A 20,667-nucleotide genomic window follows, 5' to 3' on the forward strand; every position below is an offset into this window, starting at 1 on the left:
ATGAAACAGTAAAAAAAAAATTAAAAAAAAAAAAAAAAAAAAAAAAAAAAAAAAAAAAAAAAAAAAAAAGCTCGGCTCCACCGAGTCGTCGCGTGGACGCCGAGCGGAGAGGACCTCGCAGCGCAGCCGACGACCGCCAGCAGCCGTAGCTCGCCCGCTACCCCCTCCAGCCGGCCGCGCGCCAGCCGGCCGCTACCAGCGCTCCGCAGCCAGTCGCCCGGCAGCGCCCGGGGAGTGCGCATCAGCCGCTCCCGGCGCAGCCGCCCAGCGGCAACCGGCTGAGTGACGAAGGGTTGAGCCTGCTCCCCTTCGACGCAAAGCCGCGCAACCAGTCGCGGACTGCCGCGAAAAGAGCTTCGGCTCGCAGCTCCCGGTAGCCTCCGGTTACCCAACGCCCCCAACGTGATTGTCACGTTCTTTTAGGGACTCTGAGGCAGTACCAGGGCTCCTTCACGGGACCAAGCCCGCGTACTGCAGGCCATTCTTCTTCCGCACCTCCTTTAGGTGCCGCGCTTGCACAAACAGCGCATGTTAGCGTAAATTAGGGACCACCCACTTCCATAGGGAACAAGCAACACTTCTCTCGCCTTTCGAGAAAAGTAAAATTGTCGTTTCCCCCTTCCCACCCAATAAATAATCCTAAGTGCGAGATGGCGGACGCTACTAGCACTTCCCCCGCTGTCACCCGCAGCAAGGCTGCAACACAAGAGGCGCGAGTATCGACTGCACCCGCCGGAACTTGCGCCCCGCCCGCTACCGAAGGCAAGGGAGCGGCTGGCGACGCTCAACAGCTTGGCGCGAAAGCGCAAAAGCAGCTTGAGACGCGCCGGCTAATCACCGAACTTTTCGGGGCGGACGTCTCTCCCACAAAAACAAGTACACTGAACATCACGATACACTCACCTGTCACTGGACAGTCATGTACCATTCTCCCACCGACGCCGCAGCCTCAAGAGATCGAGGCAGCGACGGCGGATGTGGAGACAGAAAACCATTACACAGAGCCCTGGCAGGTGGAGGGCCCAAAACGCAGACCCAAAAAAACACCAGCACAAACAAGCGAGCAACCAAACTCGCTAGGCAACCGAAAGGCGCTGTTGCCTACACCCACTAGCTCACCTCAGGCTAGCAACATTAACACACAACAAAACGCAAACACAGTTGTGGCGAACAACAACAAAGCACACAAAGCCACAACAGTGCCCACACAACACAAGACTGGTTTCCCCCCAGTTGTTATACAAAACTACGGGAACCTTAGTGCCCTTAACACTGCATTCGCGGAGAGGCACATAAACAGCACATTACACGCAAAGTACTCGGGGGATAGGGCCTCACTGTACGTTGCCACAGACAACGAATACAAAGATCTTCTGACCTTCCTCAAAGATCGGAAGATCGAACATTACACGTACAGAACGCTGGACGAGAGAACCCAGCAGTACGTGATCAAGGGAGTGGATCCCAGCACCCCCAACGAGACAGTACACGCGGCCCTTTGTTATCTGGGATTCGACTGTAAAAGTGCCTCCCGGATGACAGGGTTCCGTACACACGCACCGCTACCACACTACATGGTTGAGTTAGCCGACACGGCTGATTCCCGCGCCATCCTGCAGATAAAGAGCTTTCTGCGGATGGACGTACGTGTAGAACTATACGAACCACCCAACGTCCCCCAACAATGCAACAACTGCCAGCGGTTCGGCCACTCGGCCCTCCGCTGCGGCCTGGCAACTCGCTGCCGCGGATGCGCTGGCAATCACAGATCCAACACGTGCACACAAATACAGCCAAACCAGCGACGCTGCGCCAACTGCGGTGGGCCCCATGCGGCAAACTTCAGACAGTGCAATGCATACAAACAGGCGCTGAAGAGAAAACAAGAAAAAAGCAGGGTACTGTACGACATACCACGCCCAAGGCCAGCGCCGAACCCAGTAAGGAACGGCGTAACGTTTGCCACGGTTGCACGCCCTGGCGGAACGGCACAGGCTGCGGAACCTCAGCGCCCTACACACACACGTGAAACAACCGCTGCAACAGCCACACAACAGCTACAGACAACACCTGAAACCCAACTAGCATCGGTACCAACACCTATGCCCCCAAACAACACGACCCCACTCCCGGAAATCACGAGCTGCGAAGAAACGCACCACATACAGGAAAACACATCCACACAAGAACGCCCCGAACCCCAAGCCCAGAGGAGGAATAGACGTACACGCAAACACAGGGCGGGGAACACGAAATCACCACAACAGGCCACGCAGCAACAACAGAACAGAAACACACAGGAAAACAGTCAACAAGACACCGAGACTGTAACTCACACTACCATCCCCCTCACCACAGAAGTAACGCAGGCGCCACAACCTCTGTCACAAAACACAAATGCCGCCCCAAACAACACACCAATACCCGCACAAGCGGCCGCTAACCCCACAGCAGCACCTCAGGCTGCCACACCCAACACCAACACATCACCTGGGGGAATACTGGAAACACTATTCCCCCGTCACACGACCATTGAAATCCTTACCAAGGTGCTGATGGCCGTCACTACACTCATCACCCAGCTCATGAGCGCCGAACCCGGGCAATACTGGGCTGTCATACACACTGCCATCACAACACTCTTTCACACTCTTACATGAATAATACACCACACCTGGCCCATAACGCAGACCCGCACACACTATCACGGATCCTGTTCTGGAATGCAGACTCGATCCACAACAAAAGGGCAGAATTTGCCGCGTTCATGGAGCGCAAGGGAATCCTTGTCGCGCTACTGAGCGAGACTAAACTTAAACCGCACAAACAATTAAACTTTCCTGGCTACTGTGTCTATCGTACCGACCGACCGGGCGACGCCGTGGCAGGTGGAACTGCAATCGTCATACACAAAGACATCGAGCACACAAACATAGAGCTCCCTGAACTGGAAAAAATCGAGGCTACGGCCGTCAGAGTCAAGTTCAACGGAGCCTACACCACACTGATATCGGTATACAACAGCCCTGTAGGCATTTCAACACGCGATATCAGCACATTACTCAACATTTCACCGCGAGTAATCGTCGCTGGAGATCTGAACGCAAAACACCCAGAATGGAATTCACGCATACGAAATCCCAACGGCAAAAAACTGTACGAACATTCACTTGGCAGAAACTACATTATACTAGCGCCGACTGAACCGACGCACATTCCCTATCAGAGGGGACTCAGGCCAGACGTGATAGACATGGCCCTCATCAAGGGCATTACAACGACACTCAACGTTGCCGTTGAAAACGATCTGCCCTCAAACCACCAACCTGTAATACTATACATTGAGGAAACACTGCAGCACATGGAACAACGCAAGATGTTGGACTACGGGCGTGCAAATTGGACAAGGTTCAAGCAAACGCTCGATAGCCACATCCCACCTATACACGAAATTAATGAAACAGCACAAATTGACGAGGCAGTAGAAACCCTCACTAAAGCCGTCCAGGACGCAATGGCAGGCACCATACCTGATCGCACCTCACAACAACGCAGTGCGGCCCTGCCCCAGGAAATCCTAGGCCTAATCTCAATGAGGAATCGCCTCAGGAGACAATGGCAGCGCACCAGGCGTCCGTACTTCAAACGGCACATTAACAGACTACAGGGCATCATACACGATAAAATACAAACACATAGAACACAACAGTGGGACCAAAAACTCGAAGGGCTGGACACCACACGACCTGGCGTGTGGCAACTAGCCCGACACTTCACCAGGGAGAAAATATACACCCCAACGCTTCAAGGGCCCGACGGACCTGCATACTCAGCGGAAGAGAAAGCAGAACTAATGGCCCGAACACTCGCAGCGTCATTCACACCGAACCTGGTACCATCAGATCCAGTGTTCACACTTGCTTCTGACCAAGAGGTTACACGCATTCTAGCCCAACCATCGCGCGACGACATTCGACATGCTAGCACAGCCGAAGTCTCCTGGGCTATAATGCATTCCGCCGCTAGGAAAGCCCCTGGTCATGATGGCATTCAAAACCGTGTCCTCCAGGAGTTCACGGATAAAGCAACTGAGTACCTAACACACATAACGAATGCCATACTAAAACACCAACACTTCCCCGCCTTTTGGAAGACGGCCAAGGTCCTGATGTTCAGGAAGCCGGGGAAAGACCACAGCCTCCCACAAAATTACCGACCCATCAGCCTTCTGAGCTCGCTCAGTAAGATTGTTGAGAAGGTGATTCTCAAACGCATCACTAGGCACTGCATAACAAATGACATCCTGAGACCGGAGCAATTCGGCTTCAGGAATCACCACTCCACAACACAACAACTCCTACGGGTCGTTGAACATATAACACATGGTTTCAACATAAACAAAGCTACAGGGGCAGTGTTCCTGGACATCGAAAAGGCTTTCGACCGTCTATGGCACAACGGCCTCATTCGCAAACTCAGCGACGCGGGATTCCCCGACGGGCTGCTGCGTCTCATACACTCATACCTCACAGACAGGAGTTTCAACACTGATGTGCAGGGAAAACAATCAACACGACACGGTATACACGCGGGAGTACCCCAGGGAAGCATCCTAGGGCCCCTACTGTTTAACCTCTACATAAACGATCTCCCAACCACACACAACACAATGATGGCAATCTACGCGGATGACACAGCCATCCTTGCGCAAGATTGGAAACCATCAAACATTACGTCACGCCTACAGACTGCACTCAGAGTGGCCGAGCCTTGGTTGGAGAAATGGCGTGTTAGAGTAAACGTCGACAAGTGCGAAGCCGTTCTGTTCACTAGAAGACCGAAGCAACTGCGCAAACACCGTTACTGCAGACCAATAACCCTACATGCACGCCCAATACGTTTCCGCGAGAAAGTCAAATACCTCGGTGTCTGGCTGGACCGGAAATTACTCTGGGGGGACCACATACAACACATGACCAACCGAGCTAGCGCGAGGCTCAAACAGCTCTATCCTATGCTCAACAGGCGTAGCACACTGAACAGAAGGGTGTCGAGGTCCATGTACATGACACTCATCCGACCCCTGATGACGTACGCAGCTCCTGTCTGGGGATACGCTGCGCCTACACGCCTGCGCCGTCTGCAGCTCATACAAAACAAAGTACTCAAAATCATAAGCAATGCTCCACGATACACACGCATCGCGGACCTTCACCGGGAATACCGACTTGAGACTCTCACGGAGGTAATCCACAAACTCACCACAAGACTATACAGAAACTCCAGACATTCGCAGAACCCGTTTATTCTGAATCTGGGGAACTACGACCACAACCATAGATGGAAACATAAAAGACCAAAAGATATACTTGTAAGGGCATAACATCTATGGCCAAGCATACGCAAACATAACGGCACAGGCGAGCCCCTGTTAATCAGACGCTATTACTGGATATCCAGCTGAAATACACTGCCGAACAACTGGCACCACACAGGGAAGCCGTACCGTACACTGCATGCAAACAAGCTCCACACATCCCCCACACAGTGAGACGATCTATGGCCGATCTCCCACTACTGTATAACGATCTTGATTGTTCCAGGAATGTAGCAGCTGCAGCCACTGGGATACATCGCCATCGCTTGTCACGGTAATGATGCATGATACCCATACTAACAAATCCAACCTTGCATGAGCTATCGCAGCTAGTAAGCCACTACTGCTCTTACTACCCATCCCACTGTCGCAGAGGTTTTTTTCCCACGGCACGAGCCATGGCACTTTTTTCCCTCTGCTCTTCAAATCGCTACCCTCACTCGCGTTTCGTCCACTATCTATCACCTGATGGACCGTGTTAATGCGTAGTCTTACCCAGACGCACGGACAACATCACAGCCCAGCATCCTGTGATCCACTTACTAGATAACTAACATGTTTTACGGAGGTGACAGTAGAACTTTTGGCTTGGTCACCACGTTGGTGCGGGCGTGGAGGGGCCCCATCTCTTTTAAACTTTTTAAAGCTCGGCTCCAGTTCACCACCGGCAATGGAGGGTGAAGCTTTGACAATGCCAGCCACTCGTGCTGGCGAAACGTCGGAAAAATCATTAGATGAACGTCGGCCGAAGAACCCGAGACAGAAGCCAATAGGCAGTTACTCCGCATTGTTGCTAAGTTTCAGTTATACTACCAGCAGAATGTGTGTCCACAGCTGAGTTGGTTCCGAAGTGAATACAGCCTGTTCCTCAGAGAGGTGGCCGTCGAGGGCTGCAATAGCACAGGTATAACCAAGTGACTTATTTCCATTTCTGTAGATAGGTTTAGGGACTGTACTCGGATACTCCAACCGCATGCGAAGCATCATAAAATAATAGGCGTCACAGTTATTTTCTTTCCTATTTTAACTGTACTGAAAATTGAGAAGCTCCTTCAACAGACACAGTTCCCTTTTTCCGAGCATCTCCAGTAGGCAACAAGACATTTGCTCGCCATGGACTTAGTACATGCTTTTCTTAAGAACACTCGTTGGCACTATCCCCAAAACACAGAAACAGAAATGTAAAGATACAGCATCACTGGAATATGTGAACATCCGCAGAGAGGCTCTGTAAGCTACAAGTAACACAATCGCCGGCCGGAGTGGTCGTGCGTTTATAGGCGCTACAGTCTGGAACCGAGCGACCGCTACGGTCGCAGGTTCGAATCCTGCCTCGGGCATGGATGTGTGTGATGTCCTTAGGTTTAAGTAGTTCTAAGTCTAGGGGACTGATGACCTCAGATGTTAAGTCCCATAGTGCTCAGAACCATTTTTTTTTTGGACTACAAGTAACATCTACAATATAACTGCTGCTGATGCTTTGTCAATGTAAGGGAAAAGTGCCTATGCTGAATAAGTTTTCAACTTTCCGTATGCTTAAGATAGAGAGAACCCAAAATAACAATACGTTCACCATTTTGAGTGTGGTGTTGATTTCCTATTCAACACCGCTTAGTCGGAGCAGAATGTTGCTAATTTAATCCCAGACGATTTCATATTACTACGTCTCTTGTCTACCACAATTTATGAGAACTATTGGGGGGTATTCCAGTGGCACAGATTTGCAGATGGTCCTGTAATTTGCAATACTACCCATACTCTGCTGATTTGTGATGCCAAACTACCATTATTTTACTTTCAAAGTGGTCATTGTTAGTCCGATTACATCCCAGTGTTATGTGGCAGTTTATTCTCAAACTGTCCCGTAACATATTTTATAATTTTATATGCAGATTCTAATAGTCAGCCGAGGCAAATCATAAATGCTGCACGAAAACTGCACACAATGTTCATTACTGTTAGTGACTGCTTTGCTAATTAGTTCTATTTCTCCTTTACGCTCGATTGGTGAGCGAGTATTGTTTTTTTGGCAATACTGGATGCTTTTAAGTCGCTTATGAAAGGAAAGTTTACTTAGGGCGAAAAGTCTGACTTTAAATATAGTTTTCCACAGATATTTGACTCAATCTGAAAGATGTCCCTCGTAGTTGGTGTGAACTTGAATAATCTGACTTAAAGAACAGTCGTCAATCCCACTGGCGACGCGTGAGGTATTGGTAATAGTAATCGCTTTTAAAAATTATCAAAGGTAACTGTATTGTTCTAATTATTAATATTATTGTCATTATTATTATTATGCTACTGTTTACGATTACCCAAGTAAGTGGTGTTGTAATTATCATCATCATTGTTAACAGTACCATAATAATCATAACAATGACAATAATAATAATAATTAGAACAATACACTTACCTTTGATAATTTTAAAAGCGATTACAATTACCAATACCTTACGCGTCGCCAGTGGACTTGACGCCTGTTCTGTAAGTCAGAGTTTTTGTTATATGATCATTGTTGCTATTATTATGTTATTGTTTACGAGCATTCATTATTGTGGGGCATCACACCCAAGTGTTACACTGAATAAAGTATGCCGTGAGGGCAGGTTTGCGATCCTTCTTGTCGAAAACTCGGGTCACGGAGTCGCAAAATGAAACTTCTTGTTTCGCGGATTTGTGGAGTCGTTTTCTAATCGACAACAAAGCAATGTGAGAAAATCTGGTTTGAAAGTGTGTATTTCGAAGGTAAGTTTTGATTCGCTTCAACGTCGAAAATGATCTTTCGGCCGAAGTGCCGGCTGCAGGTGCACCCCGACACACGGGCGTCTCGTCGAAGGCGATGAGCATCAGGAACAGCTTCGTGAACGACATTTTCCAGCGCATCGCGGCCGAGGCGTCTCGCCTGGCGCACTACAGCAAGCGCTAGACCACCACGGCCCGCGAGATCCAGACGGCCGTGCGGCTCTTGCTCCCTGGCGACCTGGCCAAGCACGCCGTGAGAGCGAGGGCACGAAGGCGGTGACCGAGTACACGAGCTCCAAGTAAGCAGGTGGCTCTTGGAAGGAAGGAAGGAAGCTCCTCCGTTGCAAGAGCATCCGTGTTTGGCGACATCGCGGTGAACGCACATTGGAAGCATGTATTCGTCAGCACCATATTGGCGTATCACCTGGCATGAGACCACAGGCGGTAGAATATTGCGTTTTCTAAATACTCTACTGGCCATTAAAATTGCTACACCACGAAGATGACGTGCTACAGACGCGAAATTTAACCGACGGGAAGATGCTGTGATACGCAAATGATTAGCTTTTCAAGGCATTCACACAAGGTTAGCGCCGGTGGCGACACCTACAACGCGCTGGCATGAGGAAAGTTTCCAACCGATTTCTCATACACAAACAGCAGTTGACCGGCGTTACCTGGTGAAACGTTGTTGTGATGCCTCGTGTTAGTTAGGAGGAGGAATGCGTACCATCACGTTTCCTACTTTGATAAAGGTCGGGTTGTAGCCTATCGCTATTGCATTTTATCGTATCGCGGTATTGCTGCTGGCGTTGGTCGAGATCCAATGACTGTTGGCAGAATATGGAATTGGTAGGTTCAGCAGGGTAATACGGAACGCCGTGCTGGATTCCAACGGCCTCGTATCACTAGCAGTCGTGATGGCAGGCATCTTATCAGCATGGCTGTAACGGATCGTGCAGCCACGTCTCGATCCCTGAGTCAGCAGATGGAGACGTTTGCAAGACAACAACCATCTGCACGAACAGTTCGACGACGTTTGCAGCAGCCTGGACTATCAGCTCGGAGACCATGGCTGCGGTCACACTTAACGCTGCATCACAGACAGGAGCGCCTGCGATGGTGTGCTCAACGACGAACCTGGGTGCAAGAACGGCAAAACGTCATTTCTTCGAATGAATCCAAGTTCTGTTTACAGCATCATGATGGTCGCATCCGTGTTTGGCGACATCGCGGTGAACGCACATTGGAAGCGTGTATTCGTCAGCGCCATACTGGCGTATCACCTGGCATGATGGTATGGGGTGCCACTGTTTACACGTCTCGGTCAGCTCTTGTTCGCACTGACGGCACTTTGAACAGAGGACATTACATTTCAGATGTGTTACGACCCGTGGCTCTATCCTTCATTCGATCCCTGCGAAACCCTACATTTCAGGAGGATAATGCACAACGGCATGTTGCAAGTCCTGTACGGGTGTTTCTGGATACAGAAAATGTTCGACTGCTGCCCTGGCCAGCACATTCTCCAGATCTCTAGCCAACTGAAAACGTCTGGTCAATGGTGGCCGAGCAACTGCCTCGTCACAATACGCCAGTCACTACTCTTGATGAACTGTGGTATCGTGTTGAAGTTGCACGGGCAGCTGTACCTGTACACGCCATCCAAGCTCTGTTTGACTCAATGCCCAGGCGTATCAAGGCCGTTATTACGGCCAGGGCGGTTGTTCTGGGTACTGATTTCTCAGGATGTATGCAACCAAATTGCGTGTAAATGTAACCACATGTCAGTTCTAATATAATATATTTGCCCAATGGATACCCGTTTATCATCTGCATTTCTTCTTGGTGTAGCAATTTTAATGGCCAGTATTGTACAAAGCACTTGGGCAACAGTACAATGTTCGTGTCTCATTACAGCGCCATTTGTAAGAGGACTAACGAGTTTGTTGGAAATGTCTGATATAATTTTTAGCCGCGCGGGATTAGCCGTGCGGCCTAAGGCGCTGCAGACATTGACTGTGCGGAGGGAAGGTTCGAGCCCTCCCTCGGGCTTGTGTGTGTGTGTGTGTGTGTGTGTGTGTGTGTGTGTGTGTGTGTGTGTGTGTGTGTGTGTGTTTGTCCTTAGGATAGTTTAGGTTAAGTAGTGTGTAAGCTTAGGGACTGATGACGTTAGCAGTTAAGTCCTATTAGATTAAGAAAAGAAATAGTCACTTTTTTCTTCAGAACCAAGTCTCATAAATGAAGTTTCCACAGACTTTGCACACACATTTATAATCTGATATGAGTACATCTTTTCTATATTGCTTCTTTGTCTATATTGCTTCAGTAACGCTCTACAGACTTACGGAGAAACACATTTAAAATCGTTAAAAAATATACCTGTTGGCTAAAACTAAAATCGTGTACCGCGATTCACGTCTGAACACTTGCAGTGCAGTAATGCGCGAGAGAATGACAGAGGTGCCTGTAGAGGTGCTAGAGAATCGTAGGTGCTGCACGACTGACGGCTGCCTGCAGCCCTCTTTCTCTCTCTCTCTTTCTCCGGCGGTAGCGAGGGAGGAGACGGAGCTCGCAGTGGGGTACGCGCTGTCGTTACAGGAGTGTAGCGGGTAGCCGACCAGCACGCCTGTCCACTCACAGCCGTTAACGTTTTAAACGCCCCCGCGTTAACAGTGCGTTTTGAAAGTATTTAGTATGCACTCAGTTTAAAGTGCACAAAAATATATATACCGAGAATGTTTAAATGTAAGAAAATTCTTATCTGTAAGTGTAATCGGCGATTGTAGCAGTTGGTAGCAGGCGTCGCCCCACTCACCGGAGTCCTGGTGTCGCGCGTAGCCGGCGACGTCGACGGCGTTGCCGTTGAGCACCAGGTCCCGCAGGCAGCCGACGAAGCCGCGGCGCAGCGCGCCCGTCCACAGCGCCGCCGGCACCGGCACGGCCGCCGTCGCGGGGCCCACCCCGCCCACGTACAGCGGGCCCTCCAGGTCCAGCTGCTGCGACTCGCCTGCCGGAAGCAGCAGCAGACACTCAGGTAGGCGACAGCAGAATACGGCGGTTCACTACAATGTTGCACGGCTTCCAGACACGTACAGTTATACTGCTGAAAGATAACTTCGCCGTCGGGGAAGACATCGAGCACGAACGGATGCTGGTGTTCCGCAGCTGTCAATGTGTCTGCGACTACTACCACAAGTCTATACATCGTGGCTGAACAAGAGGCGTGTGATTCGAGTGTTATCGAGGTCTAGGGGAATAAGTGGCGCAGGATTACCACTATGGGTAGAGTATACATGGGTTTCCATGCAATTAACGTAGGGGACTATTTAACAGTTCCCCGGTGGCACAACTGTGGCGACTTGGATCGTGTTCATAAACACTGCGAGGGAAAGCAGGCTCGCTCCAGGTGTGGGGCTGAAGATCACACAAGAAAAACCTGCGGCAGAACTGGGATATGTATCCCATGCACGCGGAGACGTAAGAAAAGCTGTAACACCACAGGAAGAAACTGCTCTACCTACAGGATGCTAGAGCAAAGCCTTATTGCAAGAACTGATTACGGATGAGGCCATAAGTCTATACAGGAAGCGTAAAAGAGGCCGCGAGCGAAAAGTTGAGGAATGGGCCAGCAGATTCAGGAAATTCATACAAAGATAAAATCACCCACGACGTTGCTACCGTCAGGGACGGGGGCCGGATGTCGGAAACTTGGCAGGAGACTGCCGAGGCCCTCCTCTGGGTCCTGTTGCCTGACGATAGGGAGCAAGATGACGCTGAAGTGCAACAGCGAATTAGAGCAGAACACCCACAGGACTATAGGAACAATAGTATGGTATATCCCTTCTCAGAAGAGGAGGTGGCTGCCCAGATGAAGGCCCTAAAGAAGGGCAGAGCTCCTGGCCCAGACGACATCACAGCGGAGGTGGTGCAATTCCTGGCCCCCCCAGCTGGTGGCCCCTCTCACTAAGTTATACAATGAGTGCTGGAGGCTCAGGAAAATCCCCCCCCCCCCCATTTTTGGAAGAAAGCCAACGTAGTGACAATCAAGGAAGGTCCAGATAAAGATCATAAGGAAGCAAGATCGTACAGGCCCATGGCCCATTTGTTTACTGGACCTGCTGGGGAACATTATTGAGAGGTTGCTGGCAGACAGACTGGCAGCACACTGCGTGCTGTGTGGGGTGAGTGGCAGGCAGTTCGGTTTTCGGTCGGGAAGATCGGCGTCTGACGCCATCGCCCTGGCCGCGTGGTGTGTCACTCAGCCCCACACAAATAAGTTGTCGGCATCATGGTGGATATCAGTGGCGCCTTTGACAACCTGTGGTGGCCTTCGCTCTTCTCCCGTCTGGGGGGAAGGAGTGTCCAGGGCCGCTATACGGCTATAGTGAGGATAGGGAGCTCTGGCTATCGTCGCCTAGCGGGAGAATCAGTAAAAAGATTGCAAAGGGGTTTCCACACTGCTCTGTCCTGGGGCCACTCTTTTGGGACATTAACATCGAGCCCCTCTTGGATAACTTGCAGAACAGCGACGATGTGCTAGAGGACAAAGCCTACGCAGACGACCTCCTCCTGCTTGTTGGCGGTCGTAGCCGCGAAGATTTGGAACCAAAAATTGCAAGGGCCATATCTATCCTGACTACATGGTACCATACTACCAAAATGAAAATTTCATCAAGCATGTCCACATACTAAAGGGACAACATGTCAGGAACCCGAAAGTAAGAATAGACGGCTCACACTTAGGTGTAGTCGTCGATGAGAGGTGGAACTATACATCACATATTGACACTGTGACGCAAAGATCTCTAGAAACTCTCAATAATATAATTGGGCTTGGCCATAAACGATTCCACCTGCCACCACAATTAATAAAACTTTACCATAATAGTATTCTGACATCAATTTTAGGATACAGGTCAGGAGTCTGGGCACACAGGCTTACGAGGGTCATGCCTTCCGTGGCCGTAAAAAGAGTGCAGCGAAATATGCTCCTACGTTCTCTAGGAGCATATGGGACTACTCCAGGGGGAGCATTACCAGTATTAATGGGACTTTGTCCTCTTGATATAAAGATTAGGGAACAGGCGGCGTGGTACTGGGTAAAAAAGGAGAAAAGGGACAAAATAATCGAACTAATGGGGATTCACGTGGGGAAGAAATCAGAAATTAAACGAAGGAAGGAGGAGCTATGGCACAGTGGGACAACGTTGAAACGGGTCGTAGAACATACGAACAGCTACAACACTTTAAGCCACCAAGAGGACTGCTGCCCTTCCTTACTGGACATGGACCCTACCCGGCGTACCTATGCCGGTTTGGGGAGCGGGCTACACCAACGTGTGACTGTTGTGGGGCCACATCAGGCACTCCAGACCATGTGGTGCACGAGAGCCACCTCTTCGACGATGGAGCGGCACAATTAAGACAAGAGCTACCAAATTACGACACTTACCTCCTACTCAGGCAAGAGGACCATTTCCAAATCTTTAATAAACTTGCCAATGAAATATCAAGCAAAGTTATAAAAGAATTCCTAAGGAACAACCAGTAATAGATCACGCTCGATTTAGACTCCGTACACCTGTCCTATTCCGCCGAGGCGTGGACTTGGCCAGCCGCTTCACGGCTGGGATCCGCCACGTGTAGGATTAAGAGAGAGGGTGCACCTCCTGACTGATTCACTCCCCGGACATGACTGTAGGATTTAGTACTAGGTTAGTCGTAGGATAAGACAGGATATTTCCATCAGCATAGTACTGCAGCGATTGACTATTCTGGGCCATCCCGGTGCCAGGGTCACGCCCACTGGGATTACCTCGGTGGGCACGGCCAACAATGCAGGTTATAAACGCTGGCACACCTGTAACGCTGCAGGTAGAGTAGACTAGCAGTAAGTAGTAGACCAGTAAAACACCGGTAACCCAAAGACACAGCAAGTAATGCCCATAGTGGAAACAGGAACAACATTACCTGCCAAGAACTTAGATAAGCTGCACTAATTGTAATTGTAATACAAGTATAAATTAGGACCCACTAATGTATTAGTTGGTAGGTTATTATGTATCACGTATTTGAAGAATAAAGATTTTTTTAACAAGGAAAAAAACCGAACTGTGACTCGATTTGAGCCCATTACGAACTGCGCATGGCGGCAAGTGGCGCGGAAGAGGATGGCCCTATTTTCCCTACACAGAGCTTTACACGTAACTGGCAACACAGGGATCACAGACGAGCTGCAAGCCACTCTCCCTCGAGGCAGCCGCTTCAAGCAGGCCACCCCCGGCAACGAGACGCCACGGCCTTGTCGCCTTCTCGCTGCCTGGCCCTTGCCAAATCCGCTGTTCTGCACTGACCCTGTCTCTAGTTCTCCACAGCGGTTGACGGACACAAATATTTCCTCAGCGTATCTGTGTTACGGCCTGGTGATAACTCCGAACTTGATGACGTTATTATCGAGTGTCACTGGTTACATCTTGTGATGGGCCGTGAAGTTTCGCAGCTTCCAGTATCAGCTCCCTCTACTTCTCGGATTTTCTTGTGGGATTCAGTTTTTTGCCTGATACACGGATCCGGCAATTTTAGTTGTGATAATATCTGATGCTCAATGAGTACTGTAAACATAAACATGTTTATTTATTCACAGTAGGTTACACCAACAACGAACATTTATGAACAGAGTGTGGATAATGATGATCATTACTATTGTAGAGTACTAAACTTTACGTGAAATAAACAGAAAGGAATGTCGTTAACATGAACTGAAACTACAATAGATTCCAAAAACCAAACAGCAATATGAAACCAACACAACAAATAGGATTAAAGGTAAACATAGGCTCAAAGAGGAATCGTAGACTACCACGAAACACGTAGAAAAACAATCCATCATAAAATATAAACTCGAAAACATTTAACGGGTCTAGATTATTGAAGCTGAACAATGCAGCGAATCAACAACACTACAATGTTCCTTCCAATACTTTGGGGAGGACGCTAGGAAACATTAGAAGCCGTACTACATTCGTCACATTGTCATTTAAAACAGCGTGCAGATGCGGCAGATGCACAGGTCAGAAAATAAGAGGTACACAATTACAGTATGACGTATTTATTGGTTTTCTTACCGTCTTTCTCTATTACAAACATGCGTCTTTCCATGTGCTTCTATTAGTTTGCAATTTTAGATTAGTTTGCTCCTTGAAATTACGCGTTCGTCTGCCATAGATAGTAACTGCCAGTGTGTAAAGGTGTGAAGCATATTGACAATTTACATTTGCATATTGTATTCAATTAGCCGAATGAAGTCTGAGCTACCTATGTTTTCATTTCAAAGCCGACACGATCGTTATTTTCAATTGACAAACATTCGCAATTCCACGAGTGATTACAAAAGTTCAGTCGCTTCTTTTAAAACCGCTAACTACGTGTCGTTTAGGTCTCACCTCAACGGGGTCGTTATATTGAGCTCGTCCTTAGTCTGGCGAGGCCGAGCGGTTCTAGGCGCTACGGTCTGGAACCGCGAGACCGCTACGGTCGCAGGTTCGAATCCTGCCTCGGGCATGGATGTATGTGATGTCCTTAGGTTAGTTAGGTTTAAGTAGTTCTAAGTTCTAGGGGACTGATGACCACAGAAGTTAAGTACCGTAGACCTCAGAGCCATTTTTTACTCTGGCGAAGAATCCCTCGGCTTTGTTTCCTGACACTGCTGGAGACGGTCAGCGGCTGGTAATGTTTCAGGCAGCTATTCTCCGCAACTGACCACTGATGCCTGGTTCCAGCAGGTGTGAGCGTTTCATAATGGACACTATTTGTTGTTAAATAAACAGGAGAATAAAGTGACATTTCCTGAAAGGTGTGATGAAACTGTTCTGCTCTCGAAACAAATGTATGATTGTCATCAGGGTACTGAAAGGGGTTCAGACGAGATCCATTGTCGTGTATTCACAACATTAGAGATGAATAAATTATGTGGATCACGTATCAGTAGTGAATGTGAAAAGGCATAGGTTGATACGGTTGAAACAGATAAACTTTCAAACGCAAAAGCAGGACAACAAAAAAATGGCTCTGAGCACTATGGGATTTAACATCTATGGTCATCAGTCCCCTAGAACTTAGAACTACTTAAACCTAACTAACCTAAGGACATCACACAACACCCACTCATCACGAGGCAGAGAAAATTCCTGACCCCGCCGGGAATCGAACCCGGGAACCCGGGCGTGGGAAGCGAGAACGCTACCGCACGACCACGAGCTGCGAACAATAAACAACATTATTAATACTACACTCTACGTATACGACTATTATAACAAGAATAATAACGCTTCAATCTAGTAATCTTGTTGCTAACACAAATCGAAGACTCAGACAAAAGTGCCCTCTGTCACCGAAATTGTTTAGGACAGATATACATGAAGCCGTCACAAGATAGCAGGCAAAAGTAAGACAAGTTTTCATGGTAATCTGTTTGCAGATGATTAAGTTGGAATCCCAAAGATGAAGGCTGAAGTTGAAGGAACACTTTACACCGTAATACTTGGCCACCGAGCGTTCAGGGCAACAGGGCTCCACTTAACCTGTAGCTGGACATGAGAGACTTTCCGAAAAGTCACAAGCCAAGTGTTGGCTTCGCTCGGAAAGGACCGTCACGTTTAAACACTGGCCGGCAGCAGAGGACCACCACGCGACTAAGGGCACGAGCGAGGCATAGGTGTTCCAGTTAGAAACGACTAGATTTATTGTTGGGTATGGGGACAAACACTGAACGCGATTCCCACCTGTGTGTACAGCAAAATCTGACAAGGAATCAACTGGGAAGCCCACAGACAACGCTGTGAGGTGCGACGGAAAGGAGCCGGAATAAGGCGGGTTGCCGTCTGGGGACTCCCTGACTGACCTCGCACGAAGACTGGGAGGGGCGTTACGCAGTGTTGATCGTTCATTGGGTGATGTTAAAAATCGGGCCTACGAATCACACAAAGATGATATGACAGAAAATTCAGCAGCCCGAAGTCCAGAGCGGGAGATTAGGAACGAATGTAGTGAGCAGGGTCACACCCTGGGAAGAGAGGAGATTGGCAGGAGACAGTCAGCGAGACAGAATAGACGAGGCAGGCAGCGAGCTATCGACGAGTGAGTGCAGCGCCCGTAGATGCCAGAGGAGAAGCATTGTGGCTGTCGCTTCTGGAGACAGGTCAGTCTTTTATCCCGACAGCACATTACCACAGACTGATTTCACACTCATCTTTCCATTTACTGTCGTGTACCGGTACTTAATATAGTTTGTCAATGTTTTCGTCAAACATGCTATCCCATCGACTCAATCAGAATAATCTCATTCGGGAAGTACGGCGCCGATGAGAGATAGACGGGAGGTGGCGGGGGTCGTCCGGCTGCAGGCATCGCATTCTGTGTAGGCCTACTTGTCGCTTTGCTCCCTCCACATTCACGAGTAATTTCAATAATAAGGATGTTTCTTGCGGGAAATTTAATGTGCAGCGTTCTTTGTTAAGAACACGTGTATTTTTTGAGTTGTAGGGATGCGAGCGGGCATCTTAACACAAGGGAAAGAGAAAGGTCGCCGCTTTGCAGTGCGCACTGGCGCCGATACCGCTCGTCACAAAATCGAACTCGACTCGTCAGACTTGCGAGGTAGGTAACGGGACACGTCGGCGCACGTGTCACGCAACTGCTGCACATTACGGGCCGGTGGTGTGAGGAGCGTCGGTGGCTGCCCTGCTGGAGGCGCTGCCGCCTCACGTCGCGAAGGGCGCGGCCTGCAGCTGTGCCCCCAGCCTCAGCCCACGGAAGCCCAGCTAACTCCGCCACGCGGCGCAATGCGGCCCCACCTGCCTGGAACGCGCGCTGGCCAGCACGGCTCGTGTCCGGAAGGGTTGGCGCGAGCCGCGCCGCCTGGCCACAGGTCTACATCTGTCCACGGCCCAGTCTCGACGGTACCGTGTCCAGCACAGTGGTAGTCGCCCAACTCACCACCATCGCGAGAGCTGAGTGCCAGTACGAATAGGCAGGCTAGCGAAGAAAAAAGATGACGAAACGTTAACTAGCTTGATTAGGCTCAAGTATCTAAAGCTAGAAAAAGATGCGATGTAATTCACAGCGAAAAATAAGTACTACTTAACCAGAAAAAAAATGGTTCAAATGGCTCTGAGCACTATGGTACTTAACTTCTGAGGTCATCAGTCCCCTAGAACTTAGAACTACTTAAACCTAACTAACCTAAGGACATCACACACATCCGTGCCCGAGGCAGGATTCGAACCTGCGACCGTAGCGGTCGCGCGGTTCCAGACTGTAGCGCCTAGAACCGCTCGGCCACTCCGGCCGGCACTACTTGATCGCTTTTTATTGTTATATCCAATTCGTTCATACCTTGAGGACGTTCCCACTTGCTACCTCCAAGCAGCTCTGTAGGCCGTGCACGCACCACCACATGCTGCCTGCGCAGCCTCGTCACGTGACAAAAACAGGGCCGCCATTGGCGGCTGGTTCAGGTGCTGCACTGTGTGAGGGCGGGCACTACCCGACAGCACAAGAAAACGGTCTGAAAGCTTCCTCTCCGTTTCGAGTGTTGACATCAGACCACGCAGTAGCTCTCTCGAGCTGGCACCGTTTACTGTCTGTCGTTCAAATGGCTCTGAGCACTATGGGACTCAACTGCTGTGGTCATCAGTCCCCTAGAACTTAGAACTACTTAAACCTAACTAACCTAAGGACACCACACACATCCGTGCCCGAGGCAGGATTCGAACCTGCGACCGTAGCAGTCGCACGGTTCCGGACTGTGCGTCTAGAACTGTCTGTCGTTGAGCATTAGACCTTTCTTACCGAGAAATGCTGTCGTCCTCAGCTTTCACGCAGGAGCTGTTGAGCGTTTTTGCTTTGGGTGAAGACGGCTGTTACTACACGATGCTCTGTGCCACATCAGGGGTTACTTTGCTTCTAAGGAAGACTCCTCTTTCGAAAATGCCTGAAGTGTGATTTCAACAATTACGAAAGTCCGTGTCCGTGTTTCTCTGCCAGTTGACGTGATACCCGAGGAGCTCAATCTTTGCTTTATGGACGATTGCAGATGATGAACTCTGACTAATGTTCTTTCACATCGTGTGCAGTATCACCAGTTCAGGCACGACGGTCACGACGAAGTATTTCATCAGCTGGCTCACTGCTTCTGCCCGTTAGAAGTGGATGGGCTGCGCGAGTGCACGTCTCCAGTTTTAAGCTGATTAGGCCACTCTTTCCATTTCTTCACTAGGAGAGCTATCACCATATAGAATTTTAGTCGCGCGGATAACGGGCGCTGTTTTAGTGCTCGTATACTCCGTTTCTTCCTTGGCGCTTTCTGAAAACGCGATGCCCATTATAAAATGTTGTGAAGCCACTACGAATCGTTTAAGTAGTTCTAGCTTCTAGGTCACTGATGACCTCAGATGTTAAGTAGTTCTAAGTTCTAGGGCACTGGTGACCTCAGATGTTAAGTCCCATAGTGCTCAGAGCCATTCGAACCATATTTGAACCATTGAACCCATCTTTGATGTGATTGAGTGTGGCGTCAGAGCTCTCGACCCCTCTCCCCCGCCCCCCCCCCCACCACCACCAACGGGAATTTACGAAAATTAGGTGACTTGTGTGTGTGTGTAGATGTGGTGCCAACTCCCTCCAACGACCTACCGGGGCCTCCTTGCTTCCACGCCACGACGCGTCGCCGCTGTTATCCGTGCAAAGATGGACATACTGGCCATTGAGCAGGTGGTCATAACGTTCTGTCTTACCAGCGTTTGTAGCAGGAAAGAAAGCCGTTACTTACATCACCACGTATGCAGCTACCTCAGCGTCACTTTACAGTGGGCTCACAGTTCCCTGCGGACAGCAGAGCGCCGCATCACGGCTCCGTGGGAACAGAGTGCCGTCAGTCATTTGCTCGCTTTCCCTGGAAAATCTGTGGCCCACAGGTGGGGCGTTGCGACCGGTGCCGCATGTTAAGGAAGCGGCTCGGTGCTCGAACCGCTCGCTGCCAGCCACACTGGCGCGCTCAGGAAGGAGACAGGGGAGGGGTGGGAGCGGCCGGTGGTTGGGGGTGCGACGCCGCTAATGGTGGCAATCTGCCGGCCCCGGACTCGTCTGATTAAATCCTAGAGTCAGGCAGCGCGGAAAAAAATTCCGGCAGTCCGGGCAAAAAGCGACACGCCGCGCCCCTCCCCTGTACATGAATCGTATTGGTCGTAACTAAACCGCCTCCTGTCGCGGGCGTCACCGACCATTTTATGGCACCACTACGCACTTTTTGCCTAATTGGGAGACAATGTCGTTTGCCGATAACTGGCCCTAATGAATGCGATTTTAAAACGCGTTGCGCGAACTGCAGATGTGGGCTGTCGGTCGAGCGTGGGCGCGTGCAACTGCTGATGAAACCGAATGCGATATCGGCAGCGCGAAAATACGGAGCGCGACAAAAACTGGGGGCGGGAGCACCGCCGGCTGCGCCGCAGTGGGCGTGGCGCGATGTAGCTGCCATCTGCCGGTGC

The 20,667-nt window shown here is 49.8% G+C and overlaps 1 protein-coding gene across 5 annotated transcripts in view; it reads right to left on the reverse strand.

Annotated features, from left to right (window-relative positions):
- LOC126260117 (neurexin-1a) overlaps positions 1-20,667 on the reverse strand; it is a 2,420,624-nt gene that overhangs the window by 486,701 nt on the left and 1,913,256 nt on the right. For all 5 annotated transcript variants that reach the window (XM_049957356.1, XM_049957358.1, XM_049957357.1 and 2 more), the window contains one exon: positions 10,938-11,129. In XM_049957356.1, the coding sequence (XP_049813313.1) occupies positions 10,938-11,129 (192 nt within the window). The remainder of the gene's footprint in view (positions 1-10,937; positions 11,130-20,667) is intronic.

This window comes from Schistocerca nitens, chromosome 5 (assembly GCF_023898315.1).
Source record: "Schistocerca nitens isolate TAMUIC-IGC-003100 chromosome 5, iqSchNite1.1, whole genome shotgun sequence".
Classification (NCBI taxonomy): Eukaryota; Metazoa; Arthropoda; class Insecta; order Orthoptera; family Acrididae; genus Schistocerca; species Schistocerca nitens.